Raw genomic sequence first — 18112 nt, 5'->3', positions numbered from 1 at the left:
ACCTTCCTAAGGAGCCATGCTGGACACAATGAAAAGAGGCCCAAGTGATAGCTGCTGATAGAAGCACAAGAAATTTAAACACAGCTCTCATGCCAAGCCCCATTTTGAATGGGACAAGAACTGCTACCAGCTGTGCTAAGACACTGTGGCTGTGCTGGCTGTAGGAATCTGAGTGAGCTGCCACAAAAATGAGAGGACACAGGCAAGAAAACCCCCCCAAAAATTCTCAGGGCTGAAGGCTGAGGAGCTAATATCCACAGGTTTGAATTCACAGGAAGGGGTGCTGTGCAACAGCAAGGGTTCAATGCACCTCAAAAGCTCCCCCTAAACAGCATCAAAATCATTAAGCATCATAGCTCTGCCTTTGTCTCTGCTGGTTTTGGAGAGACAGACATTCTCACGCGTTGCTGCCAGTTGCTACAAGGAGTCTGGGCTGCCAAGGAACAGGCATTGAACAAGCTGTTTTCTTACCGCATGCAGATAGGTAACGAGTGGTCCCAGCATGGGGCAGACAAGGGTTTCGTAGTATTCTGAAGGGCAGGAGAGTACCAAGGGCTTCACAAACACACCTGCACAGACCGGTTAAGGAAGAGATCCAGCACATACAGCCAGCTGCTAGGGAGACTGCAGCACACTGCCCAAACCAGCCCATTCCACTGGGAGGCCAAGCGACAGAGACACCTCAAAGCCCCTCTTCTCATAACCCTGAATTAACAAGTGGCATCTCTATACACCAAGAGCATGAAGTATCCAGCCCCTTTCCCCAACAGTTCAGCTGAGAAAGCTGAGGGTGCTTAGCACCCATTTCCTAGCTGTGAGACTGAACATCCAGCCCTGGAAAGCGGGTTGGGAACCCCAGATGGTGTCCCACACAAGCACAAAGTCTAGTCAGACACCCTACTGCCAAGCTCTTGCACTATCCAAGCCCCCTTTGCCCCCCAGAAGGGACTACCCACCTCTCATGGTGCCTCCAGGACCACACAAATCCTTTACATTTATTCTCTCTGACCCCATGCTGTTTCTGCTCATGCCCTTCTAGGCTCACACCTTATCCACACCAGATGTATCCCTGTTTGTTCACCTCCTCAATCACCCTTCTTTGGCTTGGCCATACTGAAAATGATGCACGTTTTCAATTTATGTGTTTAAAGCCTCCCTAGCTGGCCTGAGACAATGATGGAAGGATACGGAGCATGGGACGGAGTCTGTAATCAGGAATGTTGTTGAGGTTGATGAAAGCTGAGCTGAGGAGCTGAGTGGCGAGACCCTCAACGGTGTAGAAATCCTGTTGCATGGAGGGGCCTGCATTTCCCAGGATGTGGAAACTTCAACAACAAAACAAGTTAATTGCAAGTCTGTCTACTATCATCTTGAGATTAGACAATTGCCATGTTCTTAAACAAATACTATAGAGGAATTTTAGCAGAGTATCTCTTTTTTTCTGGGATACCTGCAGAGGGACAATGAATTAAGCATTTAAGCACTAAAATGCACTTTCAAGTGCTGATGTATCCTAATACATGATTAAAAGTGGCAAAGAGACAAACTAGGTCAGGATATCTGATAAGTGCTCCAGTCCGACTACTCAAGCACAGAAGAGCTAAATGCAGATCCACATTTTGAGGTACTTTTTCCAGCGAGTTCCATGTGTATGCGGTAGGTTACAACCACCAAGTATAGTTCACCACTGCAGCTCATACTTGGATATTAGAGGATACAGTTCACATGAAAAGTCTAACTCTAGAAGAAGTCAGCACCCAGCAACAGCCTAGTGCTCCAGCTGTGCAATGTTGGAATGCGTGGGGGATATCTGGTGCTCTTACCAGTTGTCGTACAGGGTACAAAAGAAGCCCTGCATCCTTTCTAAGACTGTTTTGTAAACAGGAGAGTCATAAAGCTCCAGCAGAGGCTGAGGGAGACCTGTGGGAAAGAAAAAGCTTCAGCTCCATTAATGAGAGAGCACAGTGCACCTTCAGAAGGTGCTGGGCAGGCCCCAGCCAGCTTGATGGCAGCAAGGGAAGCACTTGGCAAGATCAACATGCAGCCAAATGGAAAGAGGTACAGCAATCCTGGGGCAGAACCTCCCCTCAAGAGGTCAGCCAAGTTCAGGTCAATTGTACCCAGAGAAGAGGTGTTCCCACTAAGGTTGTTACAGCCCTCTAATTTCTCCAAAGCAAAACTTACTGGAGCTATCAGAACCTAGTCAGAAGCAAAGCTGACAGTTGTGCAGCTCCTCTAATAGCCCATCCCTTCAGGTTTGTATTCATCTCTGCTGGGACACAAGCTACTGCTGAACTATGATATTAAAAAGTTTAGAGCAGAGATCAAGGCCCTGCTGCTTTATGTGCAGTGGTTCACAGACAGAGAGTTTACAGGTCACAGAAAACAGGTAAAGGAATTATCTCCTCATTTTACAGATAGGAAATGGAAATAAGAAAACCAAAGCAACTTCCCCTAAATATTTCACTGTCTGTCAGAACCTGAAACTAACCCCCAAATTCCAGAGTCATGGTCCACATTTTATCCACAAGGCCACCCACTTCTGCTTGGCTGGAAAGGCTTCTGTGTTCAAAAGCTCAAACCTGTTTTAAGATGGTTCCAAAAGCCTCTTTCTAATACACCACCTAGAAACAAATGACAGGGCCACACTGCAGGACTTGGCTCTTGCCCTCCAGGACAGGTCTCTGCACCAGCACTCAGGGATTCTGCTGAGGACTAATTCTGCTCAAAGGCAGACAATTACAGCACCCCCCGGCTCTCCAGCCTGAAATACCATGCTGCAGAGACCACCACCCAGCTGGAACAAACAGTTTGGTAGGGTACCCTTCATTTCATGCAAAGAAACCAATTTGTCTGAGACCAATAACTTATTTAACTTCTTTATCAGGTTCAAATCATAGCTGAGCTGCGACTACTATGAAGAAGCTAGCTTTCCAGACTGTCTTTGCTTCCACTGCTACTGATGGACCTCTACCTCAAATACCTCTGAGAATCTGCCCACACATTCCTCCCAAAGAGAAGCTCCTTACCTAGGATGGCATTCTTCTCCACCTCCAGCATGTCTAAGGCCTTTGCAAATGTTTCCCCCAGCCTAGCCACCATCTCTGGCATGTAGAGATTGTTGTGAGTCCTGAAACAGAAGAGCACTTGGTTTATACCCATGCAGGTCAATCCCTTTTGCCCTTGACAGTGGGATCCTCTCCTTCAGCTTGTGAACAGCTCCTCTGAGGCAGATGATGAGGAAGGTGAGACCAAGCACGTGTGCATGGGATCCCCCTTCCCCACCTGCAAAAGTATTGGGGAAGCTGACCCAACAGAGACATGGAGTGACTCCACCTCATGTCCTGAATCTCCTGGCTGCCCCTTCCACTTATTTCAGTTCACCCCACCCCTTGCAAGCACTGGCAGTAAAAACTCCCAGCAATTCTCCAGCTGATGCTGGCAACAGCTTATTAGCTTGGCCAAAGGGATCAGAGAATCTATTTTAAAAACTGACAAGACACGGATTCTGTACTCTCAAAAGATCTTCTGCACCTAAGGCCCCTGCAGAAGGAGGGGCTGTTTCAGCTCCAAAATACACACACTGCCCCCCAGGGATGGGTCACAGTCCCCAGAATGGCAGGTGGCATCGGAGGGAATCTAGGGAGAACATCAGTCCGATCAGATGTTACTCGTGGCAGACACGTGTGCCCCCTGGACAACACATCCAGCTGGGAACAATTCCGCATCATCAGGAGGCGGCCATGGTCAGCTCTCCACGAGGGACACCAATTCAGCCACGGGTGGCTGGTTCTTGCCATCCAGGCCAAAATGGGTCCCCTCTTAGCCAGGGTACTGACACTCAGAGCTGGACTCGGCAGGGGGTGTCTCTCTCACCTACCTCTCTCCTTTGAGACCTCAGACCTCCACTCTGGGTGTCGCCAGCTGCACACAGCACAAATCCTGCAGCCTCCTCCAAAACTGCAATGCCATTGTACCTGCTGCTAGAGGTGATCAAGGGCAACTCAGTATCTCCCCCTAGAGCAGCGTTTCCCAAAGCAGGGGGGTACATGGGAATGGCTGGGGGAAGGGAGTGCAGACAGACCTCAGTATGATCTCCAAAGTCTCAGCTTTCACTCAGGTCTTAATGAGTTTTAAAAAAAATTTTTTTTTTTTTGGAAGGTCTATGTTCACAATCCTGGCAACCCCGATGCAGTGACATCTGCCTGAGTTTGCAGAGAGCCCAAGTTAGCTCCGAAACGGCAACTATCCCACTTCTCTCTGCAAGTGTTAAATACTTCCCTGCTCACTGCATGTGAGGAAGGCAAGTATGTAAATTTCATAAGAAAGAGCTACACAAATGACTTCTTAACAACTCATACTCTCATTCTGGGCTGGATCTAACACCATGCAACAGGCCTCAAAGGGGGCACAAGCTGGTTTTACTTTCCCAAGAGGGGCCAGGGAGCAGCCCAGCCTCCGCAAAAGTTTGGATAATGTTGTTCCACGGACTCAAAAACCTGTGCATTTCTGCTTGAGGCTATCCTGAAACTCAGATACTAAAATCATGTCCTCTTGTATGGGTCCTGCCTGCTCCAGGCCAACACTGGCTTTGCCTCATGCTGGGCAGAAGGGCATCGGGGCAAACCCAAGGACTGTGGAATTGCAGTGGTGAACCTTGAAATCCCACTGCTCTAACCCCAGCAGGATGGGCCAGACAGTCATATCCTGAAGCTGTGGTCATGGTCCTTAGTTGTTTCAGAGTCCTTGAAGCATTTTCTCAAGTTTGACAGTTGGGAGGGCAGATCTTCACTCACACGCCGATCTCCACTCACAAGCCGATCTCCCTTAATTAATACTTTAGCAAGGTCCCAGTGGTAACAGAGAGAAAATGGCTAATCAGCTGCTCCCCATAGGAGTTAAAAAAGCATCCAACAGCCCTCATACTTGATGAAGATGTAGCCCCTAGGCATGTTCCAGGTGAGACTCTCAGCAGTAAGCATCACTCCCAGGCATCCCACACACAGAAGAACATGGAAAAAACAAAATTCAAGAGACATTTATGCTTTAGAAAAGACAAGCAAAGGATATGGCAGGACTTGGGGGATTTTCAGCAATGGTCACAGCTCTGCTGGAAAGAGTGTCTGATGCCTAGAGAGATGGGCTTGAAGGCCAGAAGATGAGTCCTTTAGGACAGTCCATGCTTGAAGAATCTTTATCCAAAGCTTGAGCCATCTACAATGAAAATGCCTACAGCATCCATGTCTATCCAACAATTCTTCCACCAGCATTAATGTCTTGGTAATGTCAGCATCTCATCAAAAGGAGTTCCAAAAAAGCCTTTTTCCATGCAAAGCGTTTGCTGAGCCTGACCAGTCCATCGGTAACAAAACACAAGCAAATCCACAGTAAAGGTGCTGCACCAATCAGTTCATGCAGCTACTGACTCCAGAAACACACCTTTATCTAAAGGTGGCTGAAGATCATGATTTGGGTTTAAATTCAGGAAAGAACAATTTAAGCCATAAGCTAGGAAGCGACTAGATGAAATGAGGTACTGCAAAGGACGGGAGAATCATCACTCAAAAAGCTGTAAGCAGTGATTAACAAAGCAACCTCAAAATAATTTGGTAAATACAGCTACCAAGACAGACAAATATGCGTAGGCACAGGAAGATGCCACTCAAAACTACCTTATTTTCCCTTGTTACTTGGACTCCCTCTCATTCCTCTCATCTCTCTGGTCTCACCCATGACCTACCTTCAAGGTACTTACCCTGGCAAAGACCCAATGGCTTAACAACTTTCACTGCTTCTGTCTGCAAACACAGCAGAAGAATGCCATGTAATATCCAGAAAGCAGCAGACCCAACTGCTCAGCCTGCAAAATACCTTTTGTTTGCATATTGGTGCCTGACTTGGTGCTTAGTTCAGCGGCTCAGTAGGATCCGTGCTGCTGCTACTTGCAGATCTGCTCACACAGTAACCAACACAATCTGTGACGACTTCCACATCTGCTTCCTGCATAAGCACATAAGCAACACTGGACCTTGCTTAGCCCCACAGAAAGCTGCCTAATGGCACAGAGCTAAGAGAAGCATCCATCCCCAAGCAGTAATGCAACTATGTTCCTGAAGGCATCCTCAACACAGGCAGCTGTCCTGCCAGCCAGCCTTCCTCATATCTCTGTACTTCACATGTGCTGACAGGCCACTACAGATTCCATATTCTCTTGAGTAATCCATATTAAAGAGGGCCTGAGGAAGCAGTAAATGGAAAAGGCACTCAAAGCCAGCAAAAAACACACCAGAAGCTCCATAGCACAAGCTGCACCTTCTCCAGAAAGACATAAACATCATCAACATTTGCAATGAACAACTACGAGCTTGCAGTTGTCATACAAAGAGGCTTCTACATCCACCAGCTGCCAGGAAAGGTATGAGGTGGAGGATCTACTGCTCTTAATATATCACTCATTAGTTCTTGTTGACAAATCCAGCCTTAAGAAAAGCCTGGATACCTCCAAGTGAAGTACAGGCCACTCCATGTATATTACTACCACATGCTCAGAAAAGATTCTGGTCTGCAGGGGAGATGCTCAAACAACGCACATACATTATCTCAAAAAACAGCCAGGGAGCCTCTTCCTTTATGTAGATGGGGAAGCACTGGCAATAGAACATAGTTCATGTGTTTTCCTGGAGGTGGTAAACAAGCAGGCACAGAATTTCTGCTTCTTTACAGGTAGTGATAGTGTTTGACAATAGTCTCCTAAGCTTGTTGTAACAGACATCCCAAGTGTTTTTAATAACGCTTAAGTTCTGGCAAGAATAGCGATGGCACAAGCAAAAAGTCTGTTGCAGCCTGTTCAGACCTTGGGCAATGGTTTAGTTGGTCTCCCACAATATGGAGCATGTTCCAGGCTCTGGAAGAAATGGCATGAGGCTACCTCTACTCAGGCAACTCTACCGAACCTCTCCCAAAAGCTCATCAATAGGATCTTCAGCATTCCAGGATAAAAGGCAAAAACACTTCAAGCACAACTCCACAGCCATAACAAGATGGTTCAACCCTGCTCACTGGCCAAAGTACCACCTGCTGTGCTACACAGAGCTTTGTGATGAGAAGCACAGCTAGGGTGGGCCAAGACAGTACATGCTTGTCCTACCAGTTCAGTGTGTTGCTTCTCACTGGAAGCAGCACAGTCCTGAGCTCAGTGACTACCAAATATACCTGACTAGACAGAGTTCAAGTAATAGGACTCCTTCCCTCACAGACCTGGGAGCTGAAAAATCTTACGTGGATCTGAAAATGCTCTTGCCCAACAGGCTCCTGCCAAGTACAGGGCCTCAAGTTTTCAAGTACATAACACGTAGAGTTATCTCACAAAATTGCCCCCTAAGCCTGGCAAAATCCTAGCATCAGCAGTTACCCTGAGATAGAGTCCTCCTTTATAATTCTGGGAACTGTTATTCAGGATTCCCCTTTTCTGCCTTCTCTTGGTCCCTCCTCTGGCTGCCCCAGATGTACACAATACCAGTGACGTGCAGAGAGGCACTGCAAGGTAGCAACAGCCTGAGAGTATGCATCCACTGATTTCAATAGCAGACAGTGCTTCAGGAGGCTGGTGTTCATGTTCAGCAAAACCAGCTTAATTTAACACTGAAGAGAGAACAACGCTAACAGGTTGCGACGAGAGCTGGGACTGCCCTGGTGGTGACTGGAGAGGTGGCCTTGTAGCGGCTGAGGGCAGAGCAGAGATGTTAGTCGAGAAACTATTAACTGGGTGGCAGATTCATAGCAGTGGAGGTGGGGGAGGCAACCCCAGCCCAAGCTCCAATTAGCTTTGATGGACTCTTGTAGGCCAGGCCAATGAACATTCAGAAGGCTCCAGTTTCCCCAGTGCCATTCCCCACTGTGAACAGTCAGGAACAGTACTTGGGCACCTGCACCAGCCTGTGTTCCCGTTGGCTTCACTGGGAGAACATGCTCTGAGCACTCCATGTATTTATCACAGTTTGGCTTTCAGAGATTCTTAAGTCAACATAAATTATTTCAAGTCAACTTGACCCACCTTATAAGAGCAAGTAAATTGTCAAGAAGCTTCAGGACCTGCTCAGTGCAGGGATTACGGTAGATTGGACTACCACTGGGCATGTATCCCACCAAGAATCCTCCAGCTTTCGCCTCTTCAGTTGCAGCAGGCCAACGAGCTCGTTTCACAACTCCCAGAATGGTGTACACGCAAAAGCTTATCTACAGCAAGAGACATGGAGAGAGTGTTTCTTAGCCAGAACACAACCCAAGTAAATATGTTTTCAGAGAAATGCATCATCATCCCATCTCAAAGGGAATGCTCTACAGTGAGCCTAATCTGGTGACATGAACAAACTGGTGGGTTTGCTGCCAACAAAATGCACCAAACGCTCATGCTACATTCCTTCATCTTCAGTGACCCTTGGCTACGGCGGGATGGCCTAGGAACTCGCTATTAGACAAAGCATCGATGCATATGGTCTCATCAGTATGTAAGCAACCAGGTACTGTTGCCCTCTAAAGGGAAGGGTCTACATCATCAGTTCCTCATCTCCTTTATGTGATGGGACAGAGATAGAGATCTGTGATGGCACAGTGGTCAAACTGCATTAGCCCCAAATCACAAGCACAGCTCTGTGGACTGCATTTCAGTGTCTTTTACAGACCTAAAGATAGTAACTCCATTTGCAGTCTGTCCAAGAAGTGAAGACATTTCACTAACAACTCAAACAACATGAACCTCCTTGGATGAATTTTAATTATATTCCACGCTGCAGTCTCAGCACAATGCTTCCCATACTGCCTGGCTCAAAAAGCACAATTCACCGCACTGTATTTCTGTCCTGGTTTCAGCTGGGATAGAGTTAACTGTCTTCCTAGTAGCTAGTACAGTGCTATGTTTTGAGTTCAGTATGTGAAGAATGTTGATAACACTGATGTTTTCAGTTGTTGCTCGGTAGTGTTTAGACTATAGTCAAGGATTTTTCAGCTTCTCATGCCCAGCCAGGGCACCTGACCCAAACTGGCCAACAGTGTATTCCATACCATGTGACGTCCCATCTAGTTTAGGAACTGGGAAGCGGGGGGCAGGGAATCACCGCTCGGGGACTGGTTGGGTGTCGGTCGGCAGGTGGTGAGCAATTGCCCTGCGCATCATTTGTACATTCCAATCCTTTTATTACTACTGTTGTCATTTTATTAGTGTTATCATTATCATTATTAGTTTCTTCTTTTCTGTTCTATTAAACCATTCTTATCTCAACCCAGGAGTTTTACTTCTTTTCCCGATTTTCTCCCCCATCCCACTGGATGGGGGGGAGTGAGTGAGCGGCTGCGTGGTGCTTAGTTGCTGGCTGGCGTTAAACCACGACAATTTCAAAAAATCATGTAAACTAATTGCTTCTCCAAAACCAAACTCTGCTACACGAAGAGTAGGGAATAGTGCACTTCACTCTGCTGAATAATCTGTTTTTGCATGGCCTACATGCTCATTACTGTAGCTTAAAGAGGCAGCCTGTTATTCTGCAGTCTGAAAAACCTACCGATCCACACCCTAAAAAAGTAGATGATCAGGAGAGATCTTGTGTGTAACCACAACAGAAATGGGGGATGGAAGGAGGCAATTCCCATCTCCATAAGGATTGGCTCTCCTGGTAATGATACTCACTCTAGAGCGGTTCAGGCCACTAGGATCTTCCAAGACTGGATCGGCAATTTTGTTGTCTGCACCCACATAGGAGATAAAGGCTTCAGGATCTGAGAGGACTCTGGCAGCAGCAAAAGACAGCAATGGGGATTATTGTTTATACCAGGGAATTTGAGCAGAGCTTTGCACTGGCAATAAACATCTCAACAAATACAGAGCAGGCTACAGAGACTAGCTAGTGCTCCACACTGTACACGGGAACATGATAAAAAGCACCAGAGACATGTGCACTCCCCAAACACCTCCAGTTCTCTTAGGCCATAGGACCTAAAACCTTTGAATTTCTTATGAAGATAGCCCTGCTGGGAAAACTCTTGTGTGTGCCTAGCTGCCCAGGGCGGCAGCACACCTCAGCTTTAGTAAGGAGAGCTCAACTTCCTAGCTTCTCCTGGAAATGAGCAAAGACATCTTTTATTTCTCATTTTATGCAAATGCTTTGAGCATGCTGGGAAGTGTTCCTCTATCAACTTAAACAACACTTACCTAGCAATATTCAACAAACAGCATTTTGACTCAGTTGGCAGTTTCTGAACTGCAGGAGACCACCACAATGACTGCCCAGAGTACAGGAGGTCACAAAGCAGTTCACCACCCTCATTTGGTTTGTGCATTCCCTTATTTGGCACGACATTACCTCTGCAACACCTCCAGCTCAAAGCTCAGAAAAACGACCCATACCTCTGCATCTCCGGGGAGAGCCATAAGCCAGCAACAGGAGCCATGAGCTCCTCCAGAAAAACCTTCTGCCGCTCATAGTCCTTGAACTGGTTGCTGATGAGGACGAGGGCCTCCATAAGAGCACACTTCTCCATCTGCGTCAGAAGTAGCTCATTGGAGAGCAGCTGCTTCACATGGTTGTACAACATCTCAAAGTTTGGCTAGAAAACACATCCAATGGAATAGCGTCATGCATTTGGTGTGGAGGGCCACTGTGGGAGGCAGAGGTGGGGTGTACTGTACTACACAGAACAGCTGGAGAAGCATGTCTAAATTACCTTTTCTCTACATAGCCATCTCCTCAGTCTCAAGTTTCTCCAAATGTTCAGTCTGAAAGAAGTGCTTTACTTCCCTACCCCTCTATCATCATCCTGCATCCAGTTTAGTCTCCAGAATGACTGAAATAAGCAGAAGAATCTCTCTCTTCTAGGCAGTCATATCCCCTACAGCAGTGTCACACCTCAAAGTAGTTCTGGTGCTTTTATTTGCTCACAGAAAGTACCTCCCTCCTTTGGCTCTCAGGTGCCAGACTTAGGACTCTTCCTCCTCTTTGCTCACAACTAGGTTAATAACGATTCATACAGTTATCACTATCTCCACAGGAATGGCTCAGTTTCTTCCCTACCCACTCTAGTTGTAACCATGTCTTCCTGCTACTTTGTATAAGCATTAGCAATCATCCTCTTCAGCAAAGTCATCTGAACATATTTTGGGGCAGCTCTGGGCCCTTGGCTCTTCCTGTGAGGATGTTTCGCTGGCCATGGGAAAGAGGGAGCTGTAGTTAAAGGACCAGTAGAGTGAGACAAAGACCAACCCACTAGTTCTTAGCAGCTATTGCAGAATGCAGACTGGAACCCCTAAATTACCTTAATTAGCATCCTGAAAAAAAGTCTTTGTTTAAACTAGCAACGTCCTATGGTGCTCCCATAATCCTAGAGCCACTACACACAACACACTGAAGAAAGGAGTTCAGAGCTACACACGTTGCATGCAGGCTGTTTAGTTCAGCAAAACCAAACAAAACACTGGCTCATGGATTTTAAACATGTTTGTTTTTTCTAGTCTCCTCAAGCTAATCCAGAAAAAAAATACTCTCCTCTTGCTCCTACATTCTGTTAAGGAATAGAAGTCTGGAGATTAGTCATTGCTAGTGTCTTCAGCTAAGGAATTGATTGAGACCACAAGTGACAAAATGGAAATTCAGCAAAAGTGCCCATAGAATTAATCTAGTGCGGCTTGTATCCTCCTCCTCATCCCTTTTGCATTTAACTCATCACCTTCTCATTTAATTCACCACTTTACAATTCAACTCTTCAGGCAGAAAAATTTTTTTTTGGAGGGGTTGGGCGGGTGGCAGGGCATGGGAAGAAGGGAGGTGCAGGGAATAAAACACTTTGCCATTTGCATGGAAGGAATGTTTCTTGGAAGAATAACAGAATGTAACCAAGGAAGCGGAAGATCCCACAAAATCCATCTGAAATTGAGGCAAGACTCTTCATAATAGAGTTGCATTTACATACCAGGACAAGCTGAGGGTAATCCCGACACATCTTTATGATTGAGGAGCATGCATGCCTTCTCACATTCTTCACTGCTCGAGTTCTAGGAGCCTGGACAGACACAACAAACTTCAATGCAACAAAACAAAAGTTCAGACAAATGCAGGGTATCTTCATGAGACAAATGTATTACATGCAGTTTTCTGCACTGTTGAGTACAGATCAAAAAAGCATTTCCACACCCCCCCACCCCAAACAATCATGCAACAACGAAATTTCCTCTGGAGCAGTAGCCAACTCAAGAAGCCCATGTTTAAACAAGCTGTACCCCAGGAGCAAGGATATCACGGATCTTACTGTTTCAAGACTCCAAGCACTCCCTAGGTGGCTGGCAGCTTTACAGTCACCCTTCACAGCCACATATACCAACTACTGAAGAATACCAACAGCTAATGAAGGGATTTCACTCTCAGGAAGGTCAGCATAGACCAGGGGACTAAGTGCACTGGCCTTAGACCATACCTGTGGCCTTCTAAGTTCGTGAGCCAAAGCTTCTCAGGCTATGTCAACCAAGAAGAGATCAGTTATATCTAGACTTCCCAGCCCTTTCCAGGAGCACGACTATACTTGAGAAGCCTACTACAGCAGAGTATTTACAATTTGATCCAACTGTTACAGCTCATAGTAGATAATAATTCAGACATACCTTACTTTCTTCTATAACTTCAAAGGTAACTGAAGCAAACAGCTGTGAGAAAAGGGAGGAAAAATCCAAAAACTCGCATCATTTGTTAATATCTAGCACTCATGCATGTTTTGAGCTCAAGGAATAGATATAAGTCTTTAGTGCAACCTCATTAAAGTCAGTGAAGAACCCTTGACTAATTGAAAGATGAATCATCAGCACAGCAAGGCCTTGAAATAAAATATGGTGTTTACTGATCAGAACGTGCACTTAATGTTAAGATTTAAGGCTAGGAACTGCAAAATTTCTGTTATTCGACATTGTTTCTTCTTGAACAAGACTCGGTCTCCGTTTTTCCCATCCTTAACATGAAGGATAGTCCTTCCCTGACTAGGAGGATTAACTCTTGCAGTTTAGTACAAGGGCCTTGCACCACAAAAAGTCTACCTCATTTTAGCATAGTCTGCAAGTACCTACCTTGGAAAGTACTTGCGGTAGGTATTCTGGTCGGTAAGTGACAAATGGGAAGAGAGCAGACACATTGGTGAGCACACAGGACAGGATGAGAGGATCCTTTGTTTCAAAATTAAGGACAAGCTGCAGCAGATCTATGCCATCGTTCACTGGGATTTCCTACAAGGCAGCAACGGGAAAGAAGAAGGAAAGAAAAAAGGAGACAACACTCAGTACTTCAGCCTGTAGCACACATACTACGACTCCTAGAGCTAGGCCTTGGAGCTGCTGCTATCACATCAGGCCTCTCAGCTGAACACAGCTGTTCCCAAAGCAGAAAGAAAAGCAGTAGAAACCTCAGTTTAACTGTGTGCAACGTGCACTTGCTGAGGGAAAAAGGACAGCAGCATTGCAACTGTTGGTAGGGCAGTCTTGAGATGTCAGTCTCAAGCCCCCATACTATTGCTTGCACCTCCCGGAAAGGCAAATCTCCTCTCTCTCACTTTGCCTCCCAATTCTGCTCTTGACTCTGTCCAACAGACTCCATGCTCAACTGACTATATCAACCCATATAATTATTTTACTGTGATTAGAATGATGAACTAAAGTGCATGAACAGCCTAATCTAATACAAAAATCAAGTCAGTCTACATCAGACTGAGAAAAAAATGCTTTCCTTCTGATTCACCTGCTGTTGAACAAAAAGCAGAAAGAAACTGCTTCTGATCTCCTACGCCCTGAGCATGACTTTCTCTCATTTAGTTAGTAGATAAAAAAAATAAAATTAAATTAAAAAAAAAATCTAATCAAGGGATTACTAAAAAGAATAAACTTAGGAAATTTCCACTTAAACAGTCCTCTTCTCCTCTAGCAACGCACTATATTAAAGCATGCCACCTGAGCGCTCTCCTGTGACTTCTCATGGCATAGTATCCAGAACCAAGACATGCCTGAGTAAGCCAGTATGAGTTTGGTCCCATCTAAAGAAGGGTCAGTACTCCTCATGAGAACCACTAACCAAACAATGTGGGGTTTGCATGGAGGTAACCAGTTACTACAAACTTTTCAAGGACAACATAACTGAAGAAACCCACTCATGTCAACCCAGAACAAGCCAGGAGAGCAGGCAAGAGCATCTGATACACATACATCTTTATCCAGGGTTCGAAACATTTGGCTGATGACGCTCTCCGAGAAGAAGGTCATGGCATCCCACTGCACAAAGGATGGAGAGAAGATGGAGCAGAGACCTTCGCCTGTTTTAGCTGAAAGGAAGAGAAGAGTGGAGCTCTCACCATGCTCCTCCCCGCATGCACAACAGCAGGGTGATGAGCTCCTGCACTGCAACATCTTAGCACTCACAAGTATTTTGGTCACACAGTTCTCCCTGCAGATGCCTGGCAGGGATGCACTGGGAGCAATTAAGGTACTCCAGTGTGATTTGCCTCATTCAAGTGAAGGCTCCCGAGACATAAGTCTGACCTCTGAGATACTATAGGGAGCAACACCAACAAATCACAGAAGAGAAAAGAAAAGAAGGGAGACCACATGCTCAGACTCAGCACTGCAGGCAAGACTGCCCTCAGTGTGACTTGGCAGAGCACCAAGTGGCCTTCCTTCACAGAAGGAAAGCAAGGTGACTAACAGAGGGATTTGCCAGACAGGCAGAACTTCCCTGGACAAAAATAATCCGTATGTTACAGATATAATAAGGCCCAAATAATTGTAAAATTTTATCAGAGGGACAGCTGCACCTGTTTTGCAGAGAGATTTTGGGAAGGGAAGGGAGGAGCCAGGGACTTTACATTAGCTATTCCATAGGTAGACTGCAAAGGGTTAAATTTGGGGTGGGGTGGGGTGGGGTTGATTTGATTTTGCTTTTAACTTGCAAAGACCTTAAAAGCCTGAAAACCTAGTGTTGAGCCTTGGCTCCCCCTTGAGGAAAAAAAAAAGGCAAAGAAGTTTCTTCTTGGCTTGAATTAAGAAACAAATCCCACATCCCTATTTTTTTTCAGGTAACTTACAGTTCATGGGTCCAGTATCAACAGGAGATGTGAGTTGGTACTTCAGCCATTCACCAGCCATTTGGAAGCCAGTTTGAGGGTCCAGACGACAAGCCATCCTCATCACCTCTCCTTGCTGGGCTCGGAAAGCTGCAGTGAAAAATTGGACACTGTGCAAGAAGCTGATGCTGCAAACGCTCCCTTCCCCAAAGCTCACCTGCATCTTTGCAGACCTGGGAACATTATGGACTGTTGCTCTGGCAAGAGCTGTGTAGTAAGCTCAGATATACAGTCAGTAAACTAGGTGTAACAGATAGGCAGTTTTTGAAGCAATTTAAATGGACTAAAAAATGATGGATTAACATAAAAAGAAGTGCAATTAAAATGCAATATCAATTATGAAAATCTATGCTAAACCCAGATTTACTAGAACTAAGCCTCTATTTTTCATTTAAAAATTTCTTCAAACTATGCATGTTTGCTGCTTACAAACCACCTTGAGACAGGAAAAGAGCATTAGATAACTACCACTTCCTTCAGCTAAACACGCTTTTTCTAGATTGTTCAACTTAACCCAGTTCAGATTCTAGGCTGACAAACTAATGTGAACTCAAAAAACCCAAAGAAGTCCAGTTTTCAATTTCAAAGATATTAAAAGCGAAGTACAGAACAGGAATTTCATTTGTTCCAAAATATTCAAGTACATGACCACACAAAAGAATAATCTCTGCTGACTACAGATGCAACTTGCATTGTTTAAAAAAGTTGTTTTATCAAATAATTTTATTTTGTGTTTCAAAATTAATTATTATTAAATTTAGCTATTTTAATTGCTTAACTCTAACTATTGGTGCTGAACCAGAAGCTTCTTAGCAGGGCCAAGACAGATTTTCTTTCTGGAATGACATTTAAAGTCTTTTGTAAGCTGCCTTCCTCTCCTAAACTGAGCAGGACTCCAGTCTGTTTCATTTCCTCCTCTAGGTGACGAAGAGGTGCATTTTCTTTGACAGTAGGTAGCAAATGCTACTAGGCCACCTACCTGGCTAGCAAGCAAAATAATAGCAAGTAGTAAGTAAAATGAAACACCTGAGCTGCCACAGGAAAACCCTAGATTAATTTAACTCCAAGATCCAGGCTGAAAGAGTCAAGACACAAATGGAAGCTGCCAAGCCAACATGGTAGGCTCCAAGCTCCGCCAGCAACTGAAAGTAAGCGGGAAGGTACAGACAACAGCATCCACACAGGCAACTTACAGTTGAAGAAGGCATTGAAGTCCTCATCGCTGTCAAAATCAAAGCGGGAGTATTCGCAACTGGGGCTGTCTGTTTTAGAGGGAAAGCCCACCTGGAGACAGAGCAGACAAGGTCAGGAAGGAAGAGAAGTCACCCATCACAGCTAACAGCAGCTTCAAGGAGATGAAGACTGAAGGCAAGGAGCAGACAGTAAAATGTTGAGACAGAGCTGTTTACTCAGTGGCCTGGAGATCATGCCTCTGGCAGGCATGATAAAAATGTAGTTTCTCCCCCATGATTCACAGGCCACGTTCACCTAGGCACCTTCTCAAACCTATCTGGCCGCAGTTCCCACATACCTTCACTAGGTTTGTCATAGATGCACGGAGATACTTGGGAATCATAGCCAGCAACAAGGGGTCACGAGACAGAACTTCATGCCGAAAGAGGGCTCCCCATGTGATCTGGGTGGAGGAGCGCAGAAACTGGGGGAAGAAGAGCAAAAAGAGGAAAACAGAGAAGGATTTCAGTGCTGGAATCTCCACTGCTAACATTAAGTGTTGCTATCAGAAGGCAATAGCAAATTACACTGACTATTTGGCTGAGGCCAAGGCACCTTGCATGCACAACCCAAACTTCAGAATGCCAAAAGTCTCTAAGTCAATACTAGGGCTGATTGCAAATTCTGCACTTTCTACTCAGCACCTCTGTGTCAGGCACTGTTCCTAATGGGGTGGTAATGGAGGAGAAACCACTCTGCCTTCCAGATGTTCAGCTGAAGAGGAGAGCCTGGAGAGCAGTATTTGGCAGCTGAAGTTCTGCAGTCTTCTATAGGTTAGCTCAATTATGCATTCACACATTCTTGCATAGACATACACGAGACTTTCAGCCCTTTACATACCTGGCTGGGATGGGTTGTGAAGGCTAAAAATGAGTCAAGGTATTTTCCAAAGTTGGCTGGTGTTTCCACATCAGAATCTGAACCCTATTAGGAAGGCAAACAATTTCAGACAAAATAGTAACTCTATGTCAGCCTGGGCTCACAAGTGGTATGTCTCTGGGTAAAGCACGAGCACTACATACAAGGCTATAGATGGTAAAGGAGCACAGAAAAAAACCACCACCAAACAACTGTGATTTTTTCTGAAACCAGTATAGTCTGAGGAGTAGCAAGTTCTGCTGACCAGCCTGGGGGTGCTGGAGACAACACCACCCTCATTCAAGAGAAAAGTGTGACTTCTCAGATAGCGTCACAATTTTGCTCCTATTGGGTCAAGCCCACCCAGCAGGACCAAAGTGGAGCAATATGCAACTGTAGACTGCAGAATTTCACAAGCAAACACACCCAGATGATTTCACTCCCATTCCTCCAAATGTTTCCTGCATTTAATGTATGGACATCTCTTATGAATAACTTTCTGGGAAGTTTGTCAGGAAAATAAGTTTTGCCTGGAGCCACAAATTCAAGGTTTTGCTGCTCCTCACTAACCATATGACCTAGCACCCTCAAGATCCCTGTTCTGGAGCTGTACAGCTCAGTGCTGCCTCTCCTGAGTGAACTTGGACATGAGGACTTAAATCCCCATCTCATTACTTCATTATGGACTAATGGCTCCCACTGCCTAACAGCAAGTGAAGTCACTGAAAGTAGTAACACACCCTTTGTTTGCTGTCCATTCTTTTTAAGGATAAATTCTGAGAGGGTTTTTTTCTTCTTTCCCTCCCTGTGAGAATTTACTTTGCTCTATCACTTGCACAGGCTTGCTGCCTCAGTCTCCCCACAAACAGCATCTCTCAACAAG

The 18112-nt window shown here is 45.5% G+C and overlaps 1 protein-coding gene across 6 annotated transcripts in view; it reads right to left on the bottom strand.

Annotated features, from left to right (window-relative positions):
- The window catches only part of XPO5 (exportin 5), a 31211-nt gene that overhangs the window by 5680 nt on the left and 7419 nt on the right, over positions 1–18112 (bottom strand). For 4 of the 6 annotated variants that reach the window (XM_075043010.1, XM_075043012.1, XM_075043013.1 and 1 more), the window contains 15 exons: positions 17212–17295; positions 16670–16795; positions 16332–16422; positions 15100–15228; positions 14225–14340; positions 13100–13255; positions 12644–12685; positions 11959–12066; positions 10400–10599; positions 9683–9782; positions 8054–8235; positions 3030–3130; positions 1824–1920; positions 1189–1325; positions 472–569 (listed from right to left, as the gene is read on the bottom strand). In XM_075043010.1, the coding sequence (XP_074899111.1) occupies positions 472–569; positions 1189–1325; positions 1824–1920; positions 3030–3130; positions 8054–8235; positions 9683–9782; positions 10400–10599; positions 11959–12066; positions 12644–12685; positions 13100–13255; positions 14225–14340; positions 15100–15228; positions 16332–16422; positions 16670–16795; positions 17212–17295 (1767 nt within the window). The remainder of the gene's footprint in view (positions 1–471; positions 570–1188; positions 1326–1823; positions 1921–3029; positions 3131–8053; positions 8236–9682; positions 9783–10399; positions 10600–11958; positions 12067–12643; positions 12686–13099; positions 13256–14224; positions 14341–15099; positions 15229–16331; positions 16423–16669; positions 16796–17211; positions 17296–18112) is intronic. The other 2 variants (XM_075043011.1, XM_075043015.1) reach the window with 1 other exon arrangement.

This window comes from Buteo buteo, chromosome 12 (assembly GCF_964188355.1).
Source record: "Buteo buteo chromosome 12, bButBut1.hap1.1, whole genome shotgun sequence".
Taxonomy (NCBI): Eukaryota; Metazoa; Chordata; class Aves; order Accipitriformes; family Accipitridae; genus Buteo; species Buteo buteo.
This window is presented reverse-complemented; position numbering and strand designations above follow the sequence as displayed.